The following is a 20,853-nucleotide window of genomic DNA, read 5'->3' as shown; positions in this document are numbered from 1 at the left end:
TGCACCCAGCTAATTTTTGTATTTGTATTTGTATTTTATTTTATTTTTTTATTTTTTTCGAGATGGAATAGAGACCGGGTTTTGCTATGTTCTCCAGGCTGGTCTTGAACTCCTGACCTCAGGTGATCCACCTACCTCTGCCTCCCAAAGTGCTGGGATTACAGGCATAAGCCACCACGCCCGGCCCAGATCTATAATTCTTGAGTCTAGTGACTGCAATGGTTTCTTTCTTTGGATATGTTTTATTATCTTTAGAAAGGGAAAGAGCACTTGGCCACCTACCATTGTTCAAGATTGCAATTCAATTATTCCTTTACTTCCTAGCAAGCAGGAACAAGGTGGTAAAGGCAGGTGTTGGCTGGGCTTCAGGCAGCAGGAAAAAACCTGGGATCAGTTGAGTTGCCTTATACGCAGGTGCATTGATCAAAACAGAAATACGTCATGTTGAAGGAGGGGACTGTACCACAGGTAATTAGCAGATAATAAATGAGGTCAGTGAATTCAGGGGCTAGTATAGAGGTCAGTGGGACATTAGGGAAGAGAGACAAAATAAAGAGCAAGAATAAAATGAAATGACTCCAGACTTAGAACTCTAGGAATCAACTGAAACAAGCCGAGAGTTTGACAGAGGCCTGGTGAATGGCTGTGTGCGTATAGACCACACCTGGACGCCAGCAATGGGGCCCTTCCATGAGGTGGTGATATCATGATGCTGGAAGCACTTAGACAAAGGGAAATTTGACCATGAAAAGCACACTGTGTGGTGTGGTTAGCTCCACCAGGAAGGACTGGAGAAGGGTGTATGTGAAAACACACAATGAGATCACAAGGGGAACAGACTTATTCTGTGTGTAAGTGACTTGGACAATGCCAGCAGGCTTGGGATTTCCTGGTCACTTGCCATGACTGCTGACAACCATGAGACGAGCTCCACATCTGTGCCTCTGCATTGCCTCGTCTACCCTGCATGTCTGGTGCCATCACCGCCTGGGAGGGAGCAAAGGAGGGGCCTCCACAGGCTGCTGCCACTCGTCACATGAAAGCAAAAGGGAACTAGGATTGCCCGAGAAGGGAGGGAGGAGGAGTAACACATCCCTGGGCTTGCTTTATTTCCAAGGCACCTCTTCAGTATCTCTTGGGCCTGAGAACTGGTGCCATTTACTGGATAAAGAAGAGATAAACATGTCATCTCAGACATTCTGAGTGGCAGATGCTGTGAGAGAGAGAGAGAGTGTGTGTGTGTGTGTACATGAACACATGGGTGTATGTGGGCTAAATATCAAAAATGGGTCCTGTGCCTGCTCAGTTTCATACCTCACGCTTTTGTGAATCTGTGTGTGTGTGTTTCTGCAATGCGAAGGACAGAAGAATAAATAAAATCATGTGGAAATCTAGAGAAATTGCTTTTTGTTTGTTTGTTTTTTGGAGATGGAGTCTCACTCTGTCGCCCAGGCTGGAGTGCAGTGGTGAAATCTTGGCTCACTGCAACCTCTGCCTCCTGGGTTCAAGCGATTCTTCCGCCTCAGTCTCCCGAGTAGCTGGAATTACATGCATGCATCACCACGTCCAGCTAATTTTTGTATTTTTGGTAGAGACAGGGTTTTGCCACATTGGCCAGGCTGGTCTTGAACTCCTGATCTCAAGTGATACACCTGCCTTGGCCTCTGAAAGTGCTGCGATTACAGGTGTAAGCCACCGTGCCTGGCCGCTTGCTCAATTTCTAACAGGTAAATCCACATTCTTTATGCTATGTTGACAGAACATGGGTAAAGGCAATCATAGGCTTGTATATCTAGGATACAATAAAGATGAAAAACTACCCTTATGCCTTTTCTAGTAGCTCATATATTCCACATTTGAAATGTGGTGATGGGCCGGGCGCGGTGGCTCACGCCTGTAATCCCAGCACTTTGGGAGGCCGAGGCGGGCGGATCACGAGGTCAAGAGATCGAGACCATCCTGGCCAACATGGTGAAACCACGTCTCTGCTAAAAATACAAAAAAATTAGCTGGGCATGGTGGCACGTGCCTGTGGTCCCAGCTACTCGGGAGGCTGAGGCAGAAGAATCGCTTGAACTGAGGAAGCAGAGGTTGCAGTGAGCCAAGATTTCACCACTGCACTCCAGCCTCGTGACAGAACAAGGCTCCATCTCAAAAAAAAAAAAAAAAGAAAAGAAATGTAGTGATGATATATTCATTTATTCAAGAAACACAGGAGTGCCTACTGTGCGCTTGGTATCATGCCAGGTGTGGAGGCTGCAAAGTGTATATTCATGGAGACAGCCAAGCCAAGCAGGGCTGGGAAGGAAATGTGTCTTGAATTGCCGTGAGGTCCCAAGGATGAACTGCCTACCTGTTCTTTGCAGAATCAGGAAGGCTTTGCAGGGGTGGTGGTCTCAGAGTTTGGAGTATGAGCAGGAGTGTGCTGGCCAGATACCAGAGTATAGTGATGTAGTAACACAGCTATGTTTTGCTTTTAGCCTAGTTATTTACCTGCTTTTACCCTGCTTTATTTAAATGTCACCTCCATACCTCAGCATGGATCACACAGTCTGGGGTGGGTTGTGGGAGCAAAAACTGGAACCTTTGGTTATGAGTTTGCTCCATGAGAGAGATCGTAGGAGCAGCTGGAGGACGCACAGGGAAACGGTACATGCTTTTGCCCTCATCTCATCCAGCCCACAATGAAAGGCCTTATGGGCTCTGGACAGGGTGAAAGAGAATCTTCTCTACATGTCACCCTTAGTAGAAAAACACACAATGGGCTGGGCGTGGCGGCTCACGCCTATAATCCCAGCACTTTGGGAGGCTGAGATGGGTGGATCACAAGGTCAGGAGTTCAAGACCAATATGGTGAAACCCTGTCTCTACTAAAAATGCAAAAATTAGCCGGGCATGGTGGCATGCGCCTGTAGTCCCAGCTACTCGGAAGTCTGAGGCAGGAGAATTGCTTTAGAACTGGGACCCAGGAAGTGGAGGTTGCAGTGAGCCATGAATGTGTCACTGCACTCCAGCCTGGGCTACAGAGTAAGACTCCGGCTGGAAAAAAAAAAAAAGAAAGAAAAAGAAAAAAATGTTTTATTCTTTTTATGACTTTCCCTGTTTTCACCTAGTTCTGAATGTATCTGGTTCCTTTGATGGGCATCACACCATTACCTAAAGGTAGAATATTTCAATAATAATACATTTTGATCTCAGGTTCCTATATCAATTACATTACATACTGTTTACCTCTATAATATCACAGACAGAGTCTCACTAGAATGGTTTTGGCCTTAATGCAGAATTATTTCTAGCTTTCTGTCTCTGTCAAGACATATTTTATAGGCATTTAATTTTTCCTCACAAAGTATATAAAAGAAGTTGGTCCAATGAATCTACAGTCCACATTCTTTGCACATGTATTAAGTATGAGCACAGTAGAATTTGTACAATAAAACCTCTATAAATCAACACTCCAGTTACCAAATCATGGAACTGCAGAGGTTCCAGGCATGAAAAGCTGCAGCCCCAAGAAGAATCGAAGACTTAAATTCTATTCTCAAAAGCCACCAAGCCAATGCTTTTTTGAAAAAGATAAAAACTTTAGAAGCTGTCCTGAAAGATTTTTCCTGTGCTAATTTTGTGAGAGGTTCTAAACTTTGTACTTTTAGATACAAGTATCAGAAGAAAAGAAAAAAAATACCCCAAACCAATGCTCCGGGGTATCACACAGTCCCCCAGTTTGCAGAGACTCCTGGGGGAGATAGCCTTCCTGTTTCATTAGCAACCTCCCCTCAAAAAACAGCTGTTTCAGGGGATCAAATAGTACTTTGCTACAAGTAAACAGGAGACCATTATCATATATGAGAAGGAAATTATAACTACACGGTTCATAGGTGTATCCTTGCAACGAGTCACCTTGAAACAGAAGCGGCATTGATTTCCAACCTGGTATGGAATGTCAGATAAAGGCTTTCTGGACATCACATTCCACATCTAAACTTTGGAATTTTCAAGGAAATGGGACTTCTGGGTCCACTTCAAATTGCTGATGTGACCCCTGTGACGCAGCCGTGCTCTGCTTTTAGCCTATCACAACCCTGCTTTATTTAAATTTCACCTCAACTGTATCCTTCTCCCAAATCCCACAAGTCTATCTTCTGTTTGCAGAGACACCCTATGCTTTCTCTGGTGCTGTGGACTCTCTTGTTGTGAGGGGTCAATAAAGCTGACTCTGTTGGGCTTCAGGTTTGTCCCTGGTGATGCCACTGAGATGGCACCCCTCAAAAGAGCAGTGGTTCTGTTTCTAGATTGTGGATCTTCAGATACATTCTGCAATTTTCATTTCACTTCCTGAAAGTCAGGGTCGACTTGTGAAAAGTTGTTAAACAACATTCTAAATGTGAAATGTCAAAACGTCAACCCTCACTCTAAACTTTCCCTGTTCAGAGCATCAGATGAGGACTTCCTTGGGTTTTACAGTGGCTTTCTGATTTTTGGGTGTCCGTCAAAGCAGGGAGTTTGAAAGCTGTTGTGTACTGTTAACCATTGTCTGCCCATGTCCTGCTTGAAATACCATGATTGTTTCTGGAAAGTATCTTTAATAAAGCTGGATACAGTTTGGCTTGGAAAAACAAAATCCTAGCTAATTGGGTTAGAATAATGGATGAATACAAGGTTGGGATTTTCCTGGGATAGTATAGGAGTTGTGAGTGCTGGTCAGTGTAAAAACCAGCTAATTAACACACCAAGCTCCTGGAGTATGTTTTGTTTTCTGAAATCCTTAGATTTGAGAATGAGTTTCAATGAGGATTTGTGAAGTCTTCCACAGCCCCGACTTGTAGATTAAATTTTAGATCTTGAAGTATGTGAGTGTATTCTGTTTCTTAATGAATATATGTGTGCAGCAGGCTTGAGATGTTCAAACCCTGCACATGCCAAAGACAGGCCCTTGGCCAGCTCCTGAAAGATAAGCTCTAAGCCCTTGGAATAGTCCACCTGTTAAGAGTGTTTTTTTTTTTTCTTTTTTTTTTTTAATGCCTGAAGTCTTGGGCCACGCGGTATTGATTTGGCTTCTGGGGTGGTTAAGTAGCTAGTGTCACTCGTGTGGGAGCCGCATACCTACACGACTGACCCCAGTCAAAACCCTGGACACCAAAGCTTGGGTGAGCATCTCTGGTTGGCAGTATTTGGCATGTGCTGCCAGCCTCTGAGTTACACCATTTCTGAGAGCATTAACTGCATCCCCGCATGACCCTGCTGGAGGGGATACCTGGAAGCTGGCGCCTGGCATCTGGACTTTGCTGATGCGCCTTTCCTTTGTTAACTGTAATCCCTACCCTTTGACTGTAATAAATTGTAACCATGAGCAATTCATTACTCTTCTGGGTCTTTTAAGTCCTTTGAGCCGATCGTTAAGCCTGAGGGTGGTCTTGGGGGCCCCAACGTAATCTCAAACCCATGAGCCATCTCACAGACAGGCTCACAGAGGTGAAGGTTTGCCGCATCCCTTGGGCTGGGGTCCCCAACTGGCACCAGGCCATGGCCTGTTAGGAACCAGGCTGCACAGCAGGAGGTGACTGGTGGGTAAGCGAGATCCATGACGGCGTTAGATTCTCATAGGAGTGTGAACCCTATTGTGAACCGTGCGGGCAAGGGATCTAGAATGCGCACTCCTTATGTGAATCTAACTAATGCCTGATGATCTGTGATAGGGAAGTTTCATCCTGAAACCATCCCCCCATCCTGCCACCATCCACAGGAAAATTGTCTTCCATGAAACCAGTCCCTGGTGTCAAAAAAGCTGGGGACAGGCGGGTGGATCACAAGGTCAAGAGATCGAGACCATCCTGGCCAACATTGTGAAACCCCGTCTCTACTAAAATACAAAAATTAGCTGGGTGTGGGGGCACACACCTGTAGTACCAGCTACTTCGGGAGGCTGAGGCAGGAGAATTGCTTGAACCTAGGAGGCGGAGGTTACAGTGAGCCAAGATCGTGCCACTGCACTCCAGCCTGGCACCTGGTGACAGAGACTCTGTCTCAAAAAAAAAAGAGCTGGGGACCGCTGCCTTGGGCCACCCACACACTCCTTGCTTAGGGTTCTGCGGGGGTCCACCTGTCCCTCACACAGGCTCACCTTTCCCACACCGATTAGTGCTTTCCCTAACACGCAAAGCACTTTTGAAAATCAGTGAGGCAAAGACAAACATTGCAGTAGGAATAATAGCTGTGAGCCATAGATGGTTCACAGGCTCACCTTTCCCGCAGGTCGTGGAGCATTCTGTTGTCCCAAGCTGCTTCCAGTTGTGATCCCGGCTTCGCCGTGGAGGCTGTGGTGCCGGTGGCACCAAGGTGTCCGGTCGACGGGGAGAAAATCTCTCTGGATGCCTGACCGGGAAGGTCTGTGCCGATTCCGAGGTGAACGTCTCAGGGGCCTCCCCACGCAAGTCCTCCTTCTTCTCGTTCCTCCCTTTTGCTTCTCCCTCCTCCTGGCTCCTGTCTTCTGTCACTAACTGGCCATTGAAGGGTTCCCCTAGGAGAGGGAGGCGTGCACACACAGAAGCAGGATCAGTTTGGACGCTGAGTTGTAAAGAGGAAATTGCTTCGACAGCAGACCCTGTGTAGCATGAGATCGTTTCGAATTCACAGCACATAAGCACATCTGTTTAAAACCAGCAGACACCGATTAGTGCTTTCCCTCACATGCAAAGCACTTTTGAAAATCAATAAGATAAAGACGAACACTGCAGTAGGAATAGTAGTTGTAAGCCATAGACAGCTTACATAAGAAGAAATACAAACAGTCAAAGTCATATAAAAATCCTCAGCTTCACTCATAATTCCATAAATTCACAGGAACAGAATACCACCACCACCTCTATTTACCTAACACCAAAGATTGGAAAGTTTGGAAACCCTTAAATCCCAAAACGCCTGCTGAAGGTGCAGGAGAAGACACTTTTAGTCACTGTGGAGGAGGCTGCAAATTGATCCATGGTTTGCAGGGAAATTTGGCATTATCTGCCCAAATTTTAAACACACATACCCTTTGACTTAGCAATTCCTTTTCTGGCACATCTGTCCTGCAAATATTTTCTTTTACATAAAGCAGAATATACAAGTATGGTTACTGAGGATTGATTGATTGACTGATTGATTTGAGATGGAGTCTTGCTCTGTCACCCAGGCTGGAGTGCAGTGGCACGATCTCAGCTCACTGCAACCTCTGTCTCCTGGGTTCAAGCAACTCTCTGCCTCAGCCTCCTGAGTAGCTGGGATTACAGGCGCTGCCATCATGCCTGGATAATTTTTGTATTTTTAGTAGAGATGAGGTTTCACCATCTTTCTTGGCCAGGCTGGTCTTGAACTCCTGAACTCATGATCCACCCACATTGGCCTCCCAAAGTGCTGGGATTACAGGCGTGAGCCACCACACGTGGCCACTGAAGTATTATTTGAAATAGCAAAACAGTAGAACAGACATAAATGTTCATCAGTGGTGCTGGTTAAACTACCTTATGCTACAAACACAAAATGGAATACTATGTGATTTTTGAAAAAAATGCAGCAAATATATGTTCTGGCATGAAGAAGTGAGTGAATATTGTTTGGTGAAAGAAAAAAGCATAACACACACACATACACATAGACGTGGCAGGTCACTTTTTGAGATACTAATTTGTGTTTGGTTTTCTGTCTTTATTCCTCCACCTCCTCGGGTTTGAAACAAGAGCCAAGTCCTTAGATGTTACTGCTTTGTTTTTGTGTAGGACAGAAAACAAAAGCTGCCAGAAGTCAACAGCTTTCCTTCCAAGACTGCAGGCCTAGGCTGTCATTAAGGGTAAGTGGATGTCCCTGAGAGGCCAGCCCAGAGAGGAAGAGGGCATATTTAAAAAGAGAGAGAGAGAGAGGGGGAGGGGGAGAGGAGAGGAGAGGAAGAGAGAGACAGAGAGCAAGAGAGAGACAGAGACAGAGAGCAAGAGAACCAGAGACAGACAGCAAGAGAGACAGAGACAGAGAGTAAGAGAGACAAAGAGAGAGACAGAGAGACAGAGACAGAGAGCAAGGGAACCAGAGATAGAGAGCAAGAGGGACAGAGAGAGACAGAGAACAAGAGAGACAGAGAGAGAGACAGAGAGCAAGAGAGACAGAGCCACAGAAACAGAGATCAAGACAGACAGAGAGACAGTGTGAGAGAAAGAGAAAGAGAGAGAGACAGAGAGCAAGAGAGACAGCAAGAGAGAGACAGAGACGGAGACAGAGAGCAAGAGACAGAGACAGAGCAAGCTAGAGAGTGACAGAGAGAGAGAGAGAGAGAGAGAGAGAAAGAGAGAGGTTTTCAAGGTGAAGGAGAGGTAGAAGTGTGGGGTCTTGGTTTGCTGAGTGCCATGAAGCCTTAGGTGTGCCGAACAATGTTCCCAGGAGAAGGCCACACCTGCGGTGGGAGAGGGGCCTGGCTGCCAGCCTCACCAGCATCCTGTGCCCCCCATGCAGGTTGGAAGGAGCAGAGCCCTAACCTGAAGGCCCCATGAAGCTGCTCCTGGTGGCATCTCAGCAGAATTAGTGTGGACAGACCACCAGGGGGTCCGATGCTTTGGCTTGTCTAAGAGTCTAGATCTTTCCTTATACCTGGAGAGTGTGTGTGTGTGTATGTGTGTGCGTGTGTGTGTGTGAGACAGAGAGACCCCCAAGCAGACTGCGATCGAATTATCTACTGGTTTCAAAAAGGAGGAAGCTGAGATCAGATTTAAATTGACTAATGGAAAATAATAATATGCACTATTCCTTGTGCATCTGCGACTGTAGTCAATGATTCAGATGGGCCGCAAACATGTTTGTGTATGCATAGAGAAAGGCTAGGCACAACCCCACCAAAGCGTTACACTCCCTCTGGGAAGGGTCTGGGGTTAGGAGCTGTTGATTTTTTAAAAATAGACTATTTTTTTTTTTTTTAGAGCAGTTTTAGGTCCACAGCAAAAGTGAGTAGAAAGTATAGAGTTCCTGGGCCAGGTGTGGTGGCTCACGCCTGTAATCCCAGCACTTTGGGAGGTCGAGGTGGGCGGATCACGAGGTCAGGAGTTTGAGACCTCCTGGCCAAGATGGTGAAACCTCGTCTCTCCTAAAAATACAAAAATTAGCTGGGCATGGTGGCGGGCGCCTGTAGTTGCAGCTACTCGGGAGGCTGAGGCAGAATTGCTCGAACCCAGAAGGCAGAGGTTGCAGTGAGCTGAGATTGCACCACTGCACTCCAGCCCAGGTGACAGAGGGAGACTCTGTCAAGAAAGGAAAGAAAAGAAAAAGAAGGAAAAGAAAAGGAAGGAAAAGAAAAAAAAAGGAAGAACCGAGTTCCCATACACCTCCTCCCACCATACAGTCACAGGGTCCCTAACTACCACCATCCCACATCAGAGCGGTCCATGTGTTATAACTCACGATCCTGCATGGACACGTCATTATCATTTAGAGTCCATAGTCCACGTGAGGGTTTGCCCTTGGGGGTGAACATTCTATGGGTCTGTGCCAGTGCACAGTGACATGCATCTGCCAGTGTAATGTCACATAGAGTAGTTTCAGGACTGCCCCGAAATCCTCCATGCTCCACCTGCTTATCCCTCTGTCCTCCCAGCCCCTGGCAACCACTGATCTTTTTACTGTCTCTGTAGTTTTAACTTTTCTGGAATGTTATATAGTTGGAATCAAACAACATGTAGCCTTTCCAGATTGGCCTCTTTCACTTAGTAACATGCACTGAAGGTTCCTCCATGTCTCTGTGATTTGACGGCTCATTTATTTTTAGCCCTAAATAATATTCCATTAGTTTTTATCTGCTCACCTATTGAAGAACTTCTTGGTCACTTCCAAGTTTTGGCAATTACGTGGCAGTTACTTTTGACTCTATGTATTTCTATTTTGATTGAATATTGTTCAAGTATGTATCATTGTAATACAAAATAAGGAGGCAAATTCTAGGGTTACCAGAGAACACAGTTAAAACTACAAGGGGCCTGGGTGAGGTGGCTCATGCCTGTAATCCCAACATTTTGGGAGGCCGAGGTGGGAGGACTGCTTGAGCCCAGGAGCTCAAGAGCAGCTTGGGCAACAGAGTGAGACCCCATTTCAGTCGTAATAATAATAATAGAATAATTAGGGTTTTCTAAGCTTTTTTTTTTTTTAATTTTGAGACAGAGTCTCGCTCTGTCACCCAGGCTGGAGTGCAGGTGGCTCACTGCAGCCTGCACCTCCCGGGTTCAAGTGATTCTCACGTCTCAGTCTCTTGAGTACCTGGGATTACAGGTCAGTCATATCTGGCTACTTTGTGTACTTTTAGCAGAGATGAGGTTTTGCCATATTGCCCAGGCTAGTCTCGAACTCCTTGGCTCAAGCAATCTGCCCGCCTTGTCTTCCCAAAGTGCTGGGATCACAGGCGTGAGCTACTGCAACCAGCCTCTCAGCTTTTTCACTAGGACTTTCTTACTTAGTTGGCTATTATCCTTCATGGTTTAAAATATGACATGCAAATGTGACCAAATAATCAGGACCAGGCATGCTGATATAAATGAGAACTGTCCAAGATGTTGTTGGACAAAACAATTTTAAAAATCTTTCAGTGCCTTGTCCTGGGCACTATGCTGGGATGGACATCTAATTTATTCACTCTCCTCCCATGTCCTCCCTCCTGCCAAAAACCACCTTGTGGGGTTTTTCTTCTATTCTGTAGACTAGGTATGTGTTCAGAGAGGTTGCTGATCTGCCTGAGGGTGCACAGCAAGAAGGTGTGGATCAGGATTCCAATTCAGACTCCATTGATATGGAAGAGGAAGCATGGTCACAACGCCCCTGCTCACCAACTTTTGACAGGTGACCCTTCCAGGCCTGCCCTGTTCCAGGGAGCTGATCCCAGAACCCTCACGCTATTCATGAGCTGAGACCCATCAGGCTTGACAGAAATCATCATCATCCTGATAGATTTCAAATAGTCTGTCTGATTATCCCTGTAAACCAGCAAAGGACCCCAGAAATCTTATCCAAACTTGGTTTCTCAAACTGTGCATTGCTTCTGAACATGGCATAAAAATTCTCTGTTGCACTGAGTGTGCTGACTTGGAGTTTGGACAACACACCCCCTCCCCATGTGCTGGGGACACACCCAACTGTTGTCCTCCCCAGTGTGTAGCTGTCAGATAACCTGGTTATCCCATCCAAAGCTCAGAGAAGGATGGATGGGCCAGGTTTGGCATCTGTGCCTTTATTTCCTCCTAGGATACGGATGGGACCAAGTAACCTCTCAGCCACATAACAAGCACAGGTATGGTCACACAGGCCCTCCTCAGGTCACTGCCCAGGTGTGGGACCTGGACAATTACTAACTTATTTTTTCTAAGCTTCCATTTCCTTACTCTTAAAATAAGGCTAATAACAGTACGTCCGTCCAAGTACCTTCCTCTGTCGTGAGAATTCAGCACAGCAGTTTATAAGTCCTTATATATAGCAAGGACTCAGTGCGTGTGAGCTATGATTACCACAAATACTTCTGCAGACCTTCCTATTTTAAGGAAGGTGAAGACTGTCTGCATTTAGGGGGTGGGCTCCATCATCCTCTGCTCTCTCTGCAGACTCAGAGAGCAGTCCCATGCCCAGCGCCAGCCAAGAGAAAGCTGCCTGCTCTGCCCATAAGCAGAGCCCACCGGGAAGACTCAACATGGATTGTCAGGTGTGAACTCATTATTCTTGTCTTATAGGTCATAGTATTATTAACAGAAACAAAAGGGGACCAAGGGAAAAGGCATATAGTAGACAGATAATGGCCCCCTAAAGATGTTCACATCTTCACCCCTGGAATCTGTAAATATGCTACCTTACATAGCAAAAAGGGCCTTTGCACGTGAAACTAAATTAGAGATTTTGAGAAAGAGGGATTATCCCGGATTACGTGGGTAGGCCCAGTGTACTCTCAAGGGTCCTTATAAAGGAAAGAGAGAGATGGATGAGAGTCAGAGAGGATATGTGATGAGGCCAGAGCCAGAGAGAGATTTGAAAGTGCTAGCCTGCTGGCTTTGAAGGTGGAGGAAGGGGCCAGGAACCAAGGAAGGCAGGTGATCCCTAGAAGCTGGAAAAAGCAAGGAAGTGGGTTCTCTCCTAGAGCCTCCGGAGACAGTTAGGCCCTGATGACACCTTCATTTTGCCCCAGGGAAACCCGTTTCAGACTTCTAACCTCCATAACTCTGAGAGAGTAAATTTGCATTGGTTTTTCTTAATTTTGAGATAGGATCTCACTCTGTCGTACAGGCTAGAGTACAGTGGTGCGATCATGGCTCACTGTAGCCCCAACCTCCTAGGGCTCAGATGACTCTCCCACCTCAGCCTCCTGAGTAGCTGGGATTGCAGGCACACACCATCACACCTGGCTAATTTCTGCATTTTTTTGTAGAGATAGGTCTTTCATCATGTTGCTCAGGCTGGTCTTGAACCCCTGGGCTCAAGCGATCCACCTACCTTGGCCTCGGAAAGTACTGGGATTACAGGTGTGAGCCCCCTTGCCAGGCTTGGAAGCTAGTAGAAAGCATTTCAAATGTTGAACTGGCAGGGCAGACCCAGGATGCTCACACCATTTTTTAATCGAGTGAATGACACAGTCTCATCAGTGAAGGCTCGGACAAATGGTCAAGCCTGCTCCAATGTCAAGGCCGCTTGGCTTTGAAATATGTGTCCCTGGGTTTTCTCTGTGTTGACTGAGAGACAGAGGGTGGATGCACAAGAACTGAGAGAGAGAAGGCGTTACAAGGAAGTGACCCAGAGTGCCCGGCCACAAGACAAGGGATTCTACCTGGTCTCCTGTGGGGCGGCACCTGGGGGCTGATGGCGTTGGTCCCCATGATCACGTACTCGTAGTGCACGCCTGGGTTTGGCTGCTGGTGTATCATCTGCCAACAGAAACATCAGTGTTACTGCACTTGGCCCATACGCACACCCCTTCTCCTGCTGGCTTGGGTTTCAACGGCATTAACAGAACTATTGATAAATGACTGGGATGGTTCACTCTAGTACGAATCTAGTAACATTAGTGAACCTGTGGCAGATTAAAGGAAGTCATTTCCGGATGGCTTTTTGTTATGCACATTTGAAGAATGAAGAACTTAGGCTGAGGAAGTCAGAAGAAAGCTAAGCTAAGAGTCAAGATTTTCTCAACTCCAAATGGGAAGATGGAGCAATGGTAGCAGAACCTTTCTGCTGGCTCACAGCCTCCGTGCCATGGCTTAGATTTTGCTCAGCACTCTCAACAGATGAGTATGTGTATGCTGCAGGAGACCTGTTTTAACAGTAGGTGGTGCGAGAGAGTCACGCAAACAAGCAGCAGACATCCTGGACAGAGCCATCCCGGGGTCCTTCAGGTCCCTTCAAAGTTCTCGACCTGGCTGCTGAGGCTGGCACCAGGTTTCTCCCCCTCTCATTCACGGAAAGCCCCAGAAACATGGAGATGGGGTCAGGAAAACAGGTAGAAGGGACCCAAGTCTTGCTGGGTCATATTCTCTGAGGAACGATGACAAAAATAGGACAGCAAGCAGGAATCTACGTGGGGCTGTGGAAGTCAGTAGCTGAACATCATCCAGGCTGAAAACATATTGCATGAGCATGGCCCAACAGAATACATCCTTCCCTATCGGATTTGGAGCACACAGTCCTTGCTGCCCATGGCTTTCCTGATGGGAAGCAGGGTGGTGGGCCAAACCGTAGCAGCAGAATGAGAACCCACGGTGTAAATATGAGCTCTGCAAGGAGACACGGTCGGTTTTGATATTTCTGTCTCTGCTGCTTTATAAAGCAGCTCTCCTGTTGACCAGCTGTGCAACCGAGAGCAAGTCCCTTCACCCCGCAGTTACCGATTTCTTCCTTGAAGAAGGAAGAGGTTAGAATCGTGTCACTCTCAAAGGTCCTTTCCAGTTAGAAGCATCTCTGAGTCACTCCTGCATGGTGGGTCCTGTGTCTGTTCTTCCTATTTATGCCATGATCTCTTGCCCACTCCCTACTGATGAAATGGGTGTCCGTTTTATAAACCACCCAAAGGCAGGCAGACCTGAGAACTCCTGGGATTCTCCTACCCAGGGACCAGTATCAAACCATCGGTGTTGCAGAAACGTGGCAATGGGCACTGAACCCCCGAGGGACACAGTTGTGTGGCCTCAGGTTCCTGCTGTGTACCCCTCATCCTCTCACTCTCTTTCACACCATCTTCCTCTCGGTCTGTGGCTGGAAATCCTCCCTCCCTCTCTGGTGCCTCTTCTGCTTGAACATTCTGCCAGTGCAAACCTTGTCCCGTTTATGAAATTGCTGTTGGCTTCCATTCCTAGACCACCCACAGTAGGCCTTTAACAACCTGAGTTTTTACCTCTGATACCATTTGAAATGTATTCAGAGTCAATCGACCAACTGGACAGTCTGAAAAAAAAAATCCAAAATTAACTATAACAAGGCTTCCTTTGTAATTTTGAGTCTACTGGACCCAAGAGGAAAGGCCACAGAACTGTGTGCAGGTAGAGAAGTAATGACAATGCAATTAATAATATTTCAAAACTCTGACACAGCAAATATGTTAATCAGCTCAGCTTTGGGGACAAAAAGAATGAGTATAGTCATGGGTGATATTCTTTATATCCAAATGTTACTTCAAGCTTTTATTTCTTATCACCCTTTATTTCCTGGTCTTTTTAAGAAGACTAGATTCTAGTGGTTTCCTTTGAACCATTTAAAACTCTTGAGCAATTTAATATTTTAGTTTCACATAAAATAAATTAAGGTTTTGTCTTCTATGAAGCAGGGAGCTTCTAGTAAACCTGTCTCCTGTGATCTGAGCTCCATTGTTTCATCTGGAGGGCTCTGGAGCTCTCCTTTCTTCATTTGCTCTCAGTTTGAACAGGGCTGGGAGCCGGGAGTGATCCTGCCTTCCTTTTGGCTCTCGCTTTCCTTTGTCCTAAAACAAACATGCCAAATTAGCATTATGAGGAAAGTGCCTGGAGGAGATCCAATGCTCATGAAATAAGGGGCGTGTTTTGCCTCTGATTTGGTTCAACAAGTAAAATTGGTTTTACTGGGTCAATAAACTCTGAAGGTCATACGCATCTGGTGGAGGTGGAGGTTTCTATGAGCTAGGCCCATTCATAGGTAAAGGCGAAGATAAACGCCAAGCATTCAAGGGGCGCCCCCAACAGGTTCTGCTCAAAGGGTTTTTACTGAGTACGGGCAATGATTTGTGGCTTATTTGTTCAGAGCGTGTCCCTTAGAAGTGACAAGATTCAAAATCCAAAGGACAGTCCAGAAACATCCAAACTCACATAGACATCCAAGATCTCGTTGGTGGGACCTTCCGCCAAAAAGGACTCTCCGGCAGTGCTCGAAATCTCATTTGGACGCTTGTAGGTGAACATGGTCCCTCCGCCCTCGTATTTTCCTGGACGATCAATTGCCCAGTTCCCATTGATGATGGAGCGTCCAGAACGACTTCGCAAGGCTGTTGAGAAAAATGAGACAGTCCTTCAGGTAAGCCCAGGGCGTGCACAAGATACAGAGCTGACTCTCCCAGTCTCTGGCTTCTTCATTCACCCAGGTTTTTGTTAGGATCCACTATGTGCCAGGCAGTGATCCAGGCCCCGGCGCACCATTAGGCATCTAGATTACATCCTCTTGGGCTGAATCACTTCTTCAACCCACTTTAATCCCTTCTACCACTGGGACTTAGTATAGAAATGTAGGTGAAAAGGATGTGGAAAATGGGAGGGAAAGGAGAAAGGGGAGGAAGAGAAAAAGGGGGGAAGGAAAATGAATTTATATTATATACCATTATCTAGGTGAGAGGTTGCACATTGGCAGCCCACGAGCTGATTTTGGCTCATAGATGGGTTTAGTTTGGCTTCTGTAGTGTTATTAAAAAAAAATAACTGAGCCCAAATATAAGAATTGAAATATTTCACATAAAAATTTTAGAGTTCTAGCTTCTCTTATAAACCAGCAAGACATGTTAACAATGGCTTCACACTCTCTCATGGCAGCAGTCAGCTGGAGCCCAGGATGCCTGCCCCTCTCAGGTGGGCCCTTTATGCTCTGATTTGCCCCAGTCCCTACCCTTCCTGTTGCCCCCAAACACTGAGGCTAAGTCTCAGTTTATTACCCCTTTATTTATGAATATGGGTGATTTACATCATTTTTCATACTTGCATTGTTCTTTCTCTGATCCAATTTTTTCCTTTTTTTGGAAGACAGGGTCTTGCTCTATTGCCCAGGCTGGAGTGCAGTGGTGTAATTCTGGCTCAGTGCAGCCTCAACCTGCTGGGCTCAAGGAATCCTCCTGTCTCAGCCTCCTGAGTAGCTGGGAATACAGGCATGCACCAGCATGCCTGGCTAATTTTTGTATGTATATACATATATATATATATATATTTTTTTTTTTAGAGATGAGGTTTTGCCACGTTGCCCCGGCTGGTCTCAAACTCCAGAGCTCAAGCTATCTGCCTACCTCAGCCTCCCAAAGTGCTGGGATTACAGGTGTTAGTCACTGCACCTGGCCTGGAATTTTTCTTATTAATTCTCTCTACTCACATGTCTACTACAAGTGGCAAAGCTAAAGACAGGCCAAGAGGGTCACATGATTTTCTCCTGTACCTGGTCAGCTTCATTCATTTCGATGACCTTCGTGACTTCCTGGGCATCTGAGGCTGTGGGCTGTGTTAGATACCCCCCCATACACTGTCACATTTAATCATCACAACATTGCAGAGCAGATGTTATGATCCCCATCTTTCAGAGTGGCTCAGAGATTTGAGGGAACTTGTTGAGGTTTATGAGGCCCATGGGTGTCAGACTTACGATTTCGAGTCTGTACTCAGGAGAGGGGTAAGAAAGGAGAATGGGGCAAGGAACAAGGTGTTGTTAACAGGAGAAGAAAGGGTGGCATCTGGAAGTATAATTTCTTCAGCTACCCTTGGCACCTGGAAACCCACAAGCCAGTGGAGGACTGGGTTTAGAGAAGGTCCTTTTTTTTTTTTTGAGACAGTGTTTTGCCCTTGTAGCCCAGGCTGGAGTGCAATGGCATAATCTTGGCTCACTGCAACCTCTGCCTCCCGGGTTCAAGTGATTCTCCTGCCTCAGCCTCCTGAGTAGCTGAGATTGCAGGCGTCTGCTGCCATGCCCTGCTAATTTTTGTATTTTAGTGGAGATGGGGTTTTGCCATGTTAACAGACTGGTCTTGAACTCCTGACCTCAGGTGATCTGCCCGCCTCAGCCTCCCAAAATGCTGGGATTACAGGCGTGAGCCACTGCACTCGGCTGAACACCCTGTTTTAAGTGCTAAGTACATAATGGACCTGTGATGGCCACTGGCTCTTTGCACCTTCCGTTTACAGAATTCCTAAATTTAACTTTTTACAATTTGTTACGGAAAAATGTATACATATGCAAAAGTAGTGTGAACAATATAATAAACCCCCATGGACCCGCTGTTCAGCTTCAACAAGGATCAGCTCATGACTTCTCTCGTGTCACAATACAAATACGTATCCTTCAACTTTTCAGTAGGTATCACTCAAATATAAGAACTTTTTCTTAGCCCCTCCACCCCAATTTTTTTTTTAAGCAGCGCTCCTATAGTAGGCCTTCCCAGAGGTCTGGCCTGCAGAATCAGAAACTGCACAGAGGGGCAGGAGAGGCCCAAACTCCAGCTGGGCTCCCCCTGCAGACTACACCCAGGCTGGCTGGTGCCATGGCTGCACGGAGGGCAAAGCTGCAGACCTTTCGCTACTGAGTTACAAGATTAATTCTGCTTACTGAGAGGCAGGAAGGGTCAAGGGTGGAAACTGAGGAAGAACAGATTTGGGGCTATTCTTTATGAAGAACCACACTTCTTCAAGAATGGTCCAATGCCTAACATTTTCTCACTTCCCACTCATTCCTCAACCATCTCCAATCTGCTCCTGCCCCCAGAATTCCATTGAGTAAATTTAAAATTAGTGTCACCAAGATCTCTGTGATGCTAAATCCAATGGGTGTTTCCCAGACCTCCTCTTTTCAGATGTCTCGGCAGCACTTGGCACCGTTCCATCCTATTTGAGGCACTCTCCCCCGGCATCTGGGACACCACATTCCCCTCGCTCTCCTCCTGCTCTCAGGCTGCTCATTTCTGTTTTCTTGTCTGTCTCATCTCTCCCTACTTGGTCATTAAATATCAGAATTTCTTAAAAATTAAGAGTAGACCTGCTGTGGACACTTCATGAGCCATGTCCTAGGACCATGACTTCAGCTAGCATATGCCAGTGACTTACACATTTATGTTGACAGGCCAAACTTTGCCTCTGGCCTTAGAATTTCACACATAATTACCTCCTTGCCAGCTTCAGTCAGATGTCTTGTCTAAGGCTGAACCCAACCCCAGCCTCAGTGTTTATCTCAGTAAACGGTACCACCATCCCTTTAATCAGAAACCCAGGAATACCTCCTCTCTTCCTATTCCCCCAAATCTAACCCATCATCACATCTTATTTAACCTCCTCTGCCTCTCTTCATGTCCACTGCCATCATCCAGGGCCACGCTACGAGATCTTATCTGGACTCATAAAGTATCTTCTAATTCGTCTTCCTGTTTCTCTTCTGTTCAGCTAGAACAATGTTTTCAGAATGTAGCTTAGATCACCAATGATGGCTCAAAATCCTTTAATAGCTTTCTATCGCTCTAGGCAAAAAACAAAAAAACAAAAAACAATCCCATCAATCATAGAGGCCTCCTACCCAGATGCTGCAGCCCAGCCTCATCTTGTGTCACTGTTCTTCTCTCTGTGCTCTGCCCCTGGGCCTTCTTTTAGCTCATCTACAACATCATGTTCCCTCCACAGTGCTGTCCCTTCTTCCAGAAATGCTCCTCCCTCAACTCCAAGTCCCATTCATTCTTTTTTTTTTTTTTAGACAAGGTTACACTCCTGTTACCCAGCCTGGAGAGCAGTGGCACAATCATGGCTTACTGCTCACTGTAACTTCCTCCTCCCAGGCTCAAGTGATCCTCCTGCCTCAGCTTCCCACAGGTGCGCACCACCGCATTCAGTTAATTTTTTTATGTTTTGCAGAGATGGGGGTTTCACTGTGTTGCCCAGGCTGGGTCTTGCATTCTTAAGCTCAAGCAATCCTCCTGCCTTGGCCTCCCAAAGTGCTGGGATTGCAGGTGTGAGCCACCACGCCTGGCCTTATTCATTCTTCAGATGTCAATTTCTCCAGGGCAGTCTTCTCCCACCCCCAGTCCAGGCCCCTCTCTTCCCTGCTATGCTCTAAGAGATGCAAGAGCCTTTCCTTCAAGGCATTTAATTCAGTTTGTCCATACACTCAAGGAGAGAGTTATTTGATCAATGTTTTTCTCCTTGTACACTGCAAGCTCCAATTTCATCACCATTACAATTTCAGAGTCTAGTGTAGTGCTCGCCACATAGTAGGAACTGAATGTTTACATGGTAGACAAGGGCAAAGAGCCCAAAAGGAAAGCAAAGAATAATAAATAAGCAATTCACAGAAAACCAAGCACAAGTACCCCATAAGCAAATGAACAGATGCTCTGCCTTATGGATAATTCAAGAAATGAAAATCAAAGCCATAATGGGATCATCCTGACCCTCCAAATTAGCAAACATTAAAAAAAATTAATATTGCAAGTATTGCCAGGTGAATAAGCAAGTGTCCACGGCATTGCTGGTGGGAATATAAACAGACTCAAACATATTGGAGGGCAATTAGATTACATTGCTAAAACTTTAAATGCCCATACACTTTGATCCAAGAACTCTACTTCTAGGAAACTACTTGAGAGAGATACTTCTATAAGTTTACAAAAATATTTGTAACAAGAATATTATCTGCCGATTTTTTTAAATAGAGAAAAAAAACTTACCTAAATGTCCATCCATAGAACATTGTTTAAGTAGATTGTAACACTGGCCATTCATACAATGCAATACCAAGTGACCCAAAAAAGAATGAGCTAGGTCTGTGTGTGTGGGAATGGAAAGAATTCCATGATACATTTTTGAAGGAAACAAAAATTCAGAAGAGTGTGTTTGGTATAATCCTGTTTGTGGATACTTTTAAATAAAGGCATAGACATAAAATATATACATAAAATGTTTAGAGAAAGATAGTCATAAAACTATTAACATTTGGGGACAGGAACTGGGGTTTATGTTGGGATGGGAGACGAGAAGGGAGAAATTTATTTCCCATTTGATATCTTTTTACTGACATTTATCATTTGTTTTACCATATACATGTATTACCTTCTTTAAAAACATTTTGAATCAATATAAAGGACACGGTGCAAGCAGAAATACTTGTGAAAGGTATTTTCTGTTTTTTATAGCTTCTTCATACAGTCCCATTCACAGCACCAAAAATGCAGAATTGAGGTAGGTTCTGGCTATAGTTTTATTGCTCTTAATGAGAATATCATAGAAGAGGTTATTATATGGAAACCACAAAGTCCATTAAAGAACCATGTGAAAGACTGCACAGGAGAATGCCGCAAGGATCTCCCTATGAGAGTAAAACTTGGGACCTTGAATCTTTCTACCATCTATTACTATTACTCACCCATTCTCTCTAAAGGTTTGGACTAATCTTGAATCATACAATAGCAAAGAAGTTTTAAAATGCCACAACAGATTCTTAGCAAATGTGGTTGTGATTCCATAGGTCGTGCATTGGCTTCTGAAACAGCTCAAAAACTAGCCCCCATCTGGCCCTGCATATCAAAAACAGCTGCAGCTACAATTTATATGCCTGCAAGCAGTTCCAGGGCTAGGAATGGGGTCCAGAACTACCTCACAAAAAGGTGCAGGTGGCTCCTGGCTC

At 45.6% G+C, this 20,853-nt stretch overlaps 1 protein-coding gene across 2 annotated transcripts in view; it reads right to left on the bottom strand.

Annotated features, from left to right (window-relative positions):
- THSD4 (thrombospondin type 1 domain containing 4) overlaps window positions 1-20,853 on the bottom strand; it is a 645,795-nt gene that overhangs the window by 39,465 nt on the left and 585,477 nt on the right. For both annotated transcript variants that reach the window (XM_021667503.2, XM_012451308.2), the window contains 3 exons: window positions 15,312-15,487; window positions 12,809-12,905; window positions 6,242-6,517 (listed from right to left, as the gene is read on the bottom strand). In XM_021667503.2, coding sequence (XP_021523178.2) covers window positions 6,242-6,517; window positions 12,809-12,905; window positions 15,312-15,487 — 549 coding nt within the window. The remainder of the gene's footprint in view (window positions 1-6,241; window positions 6,518-12,808; window positions 12,906-15,311; window positions 15,488-20,853) is intronic.

This window comes from Aotus nancymaae, unplaced genomic scaffold (genome assembly GCF_030222135.1).
Source record: "Aotus nancymaae isolate 86718 unplaced genomic scaffold, 86718_ANA_hifiasm-v0.15.2.pri h1tg000003l, whole genome shotgun sequence".
NCBI classification, from domain to species: Eukaryota; Metazoa; Chordata; class Mammalia; order Primates; family Aotidae; genus Aotus; species Aotus nancymaae.
The sequence above is the reverse complement of the archived record's forward strand: the minus strand, read 5'-3'. Positions and strand labels throughout refer to the sequence as shown.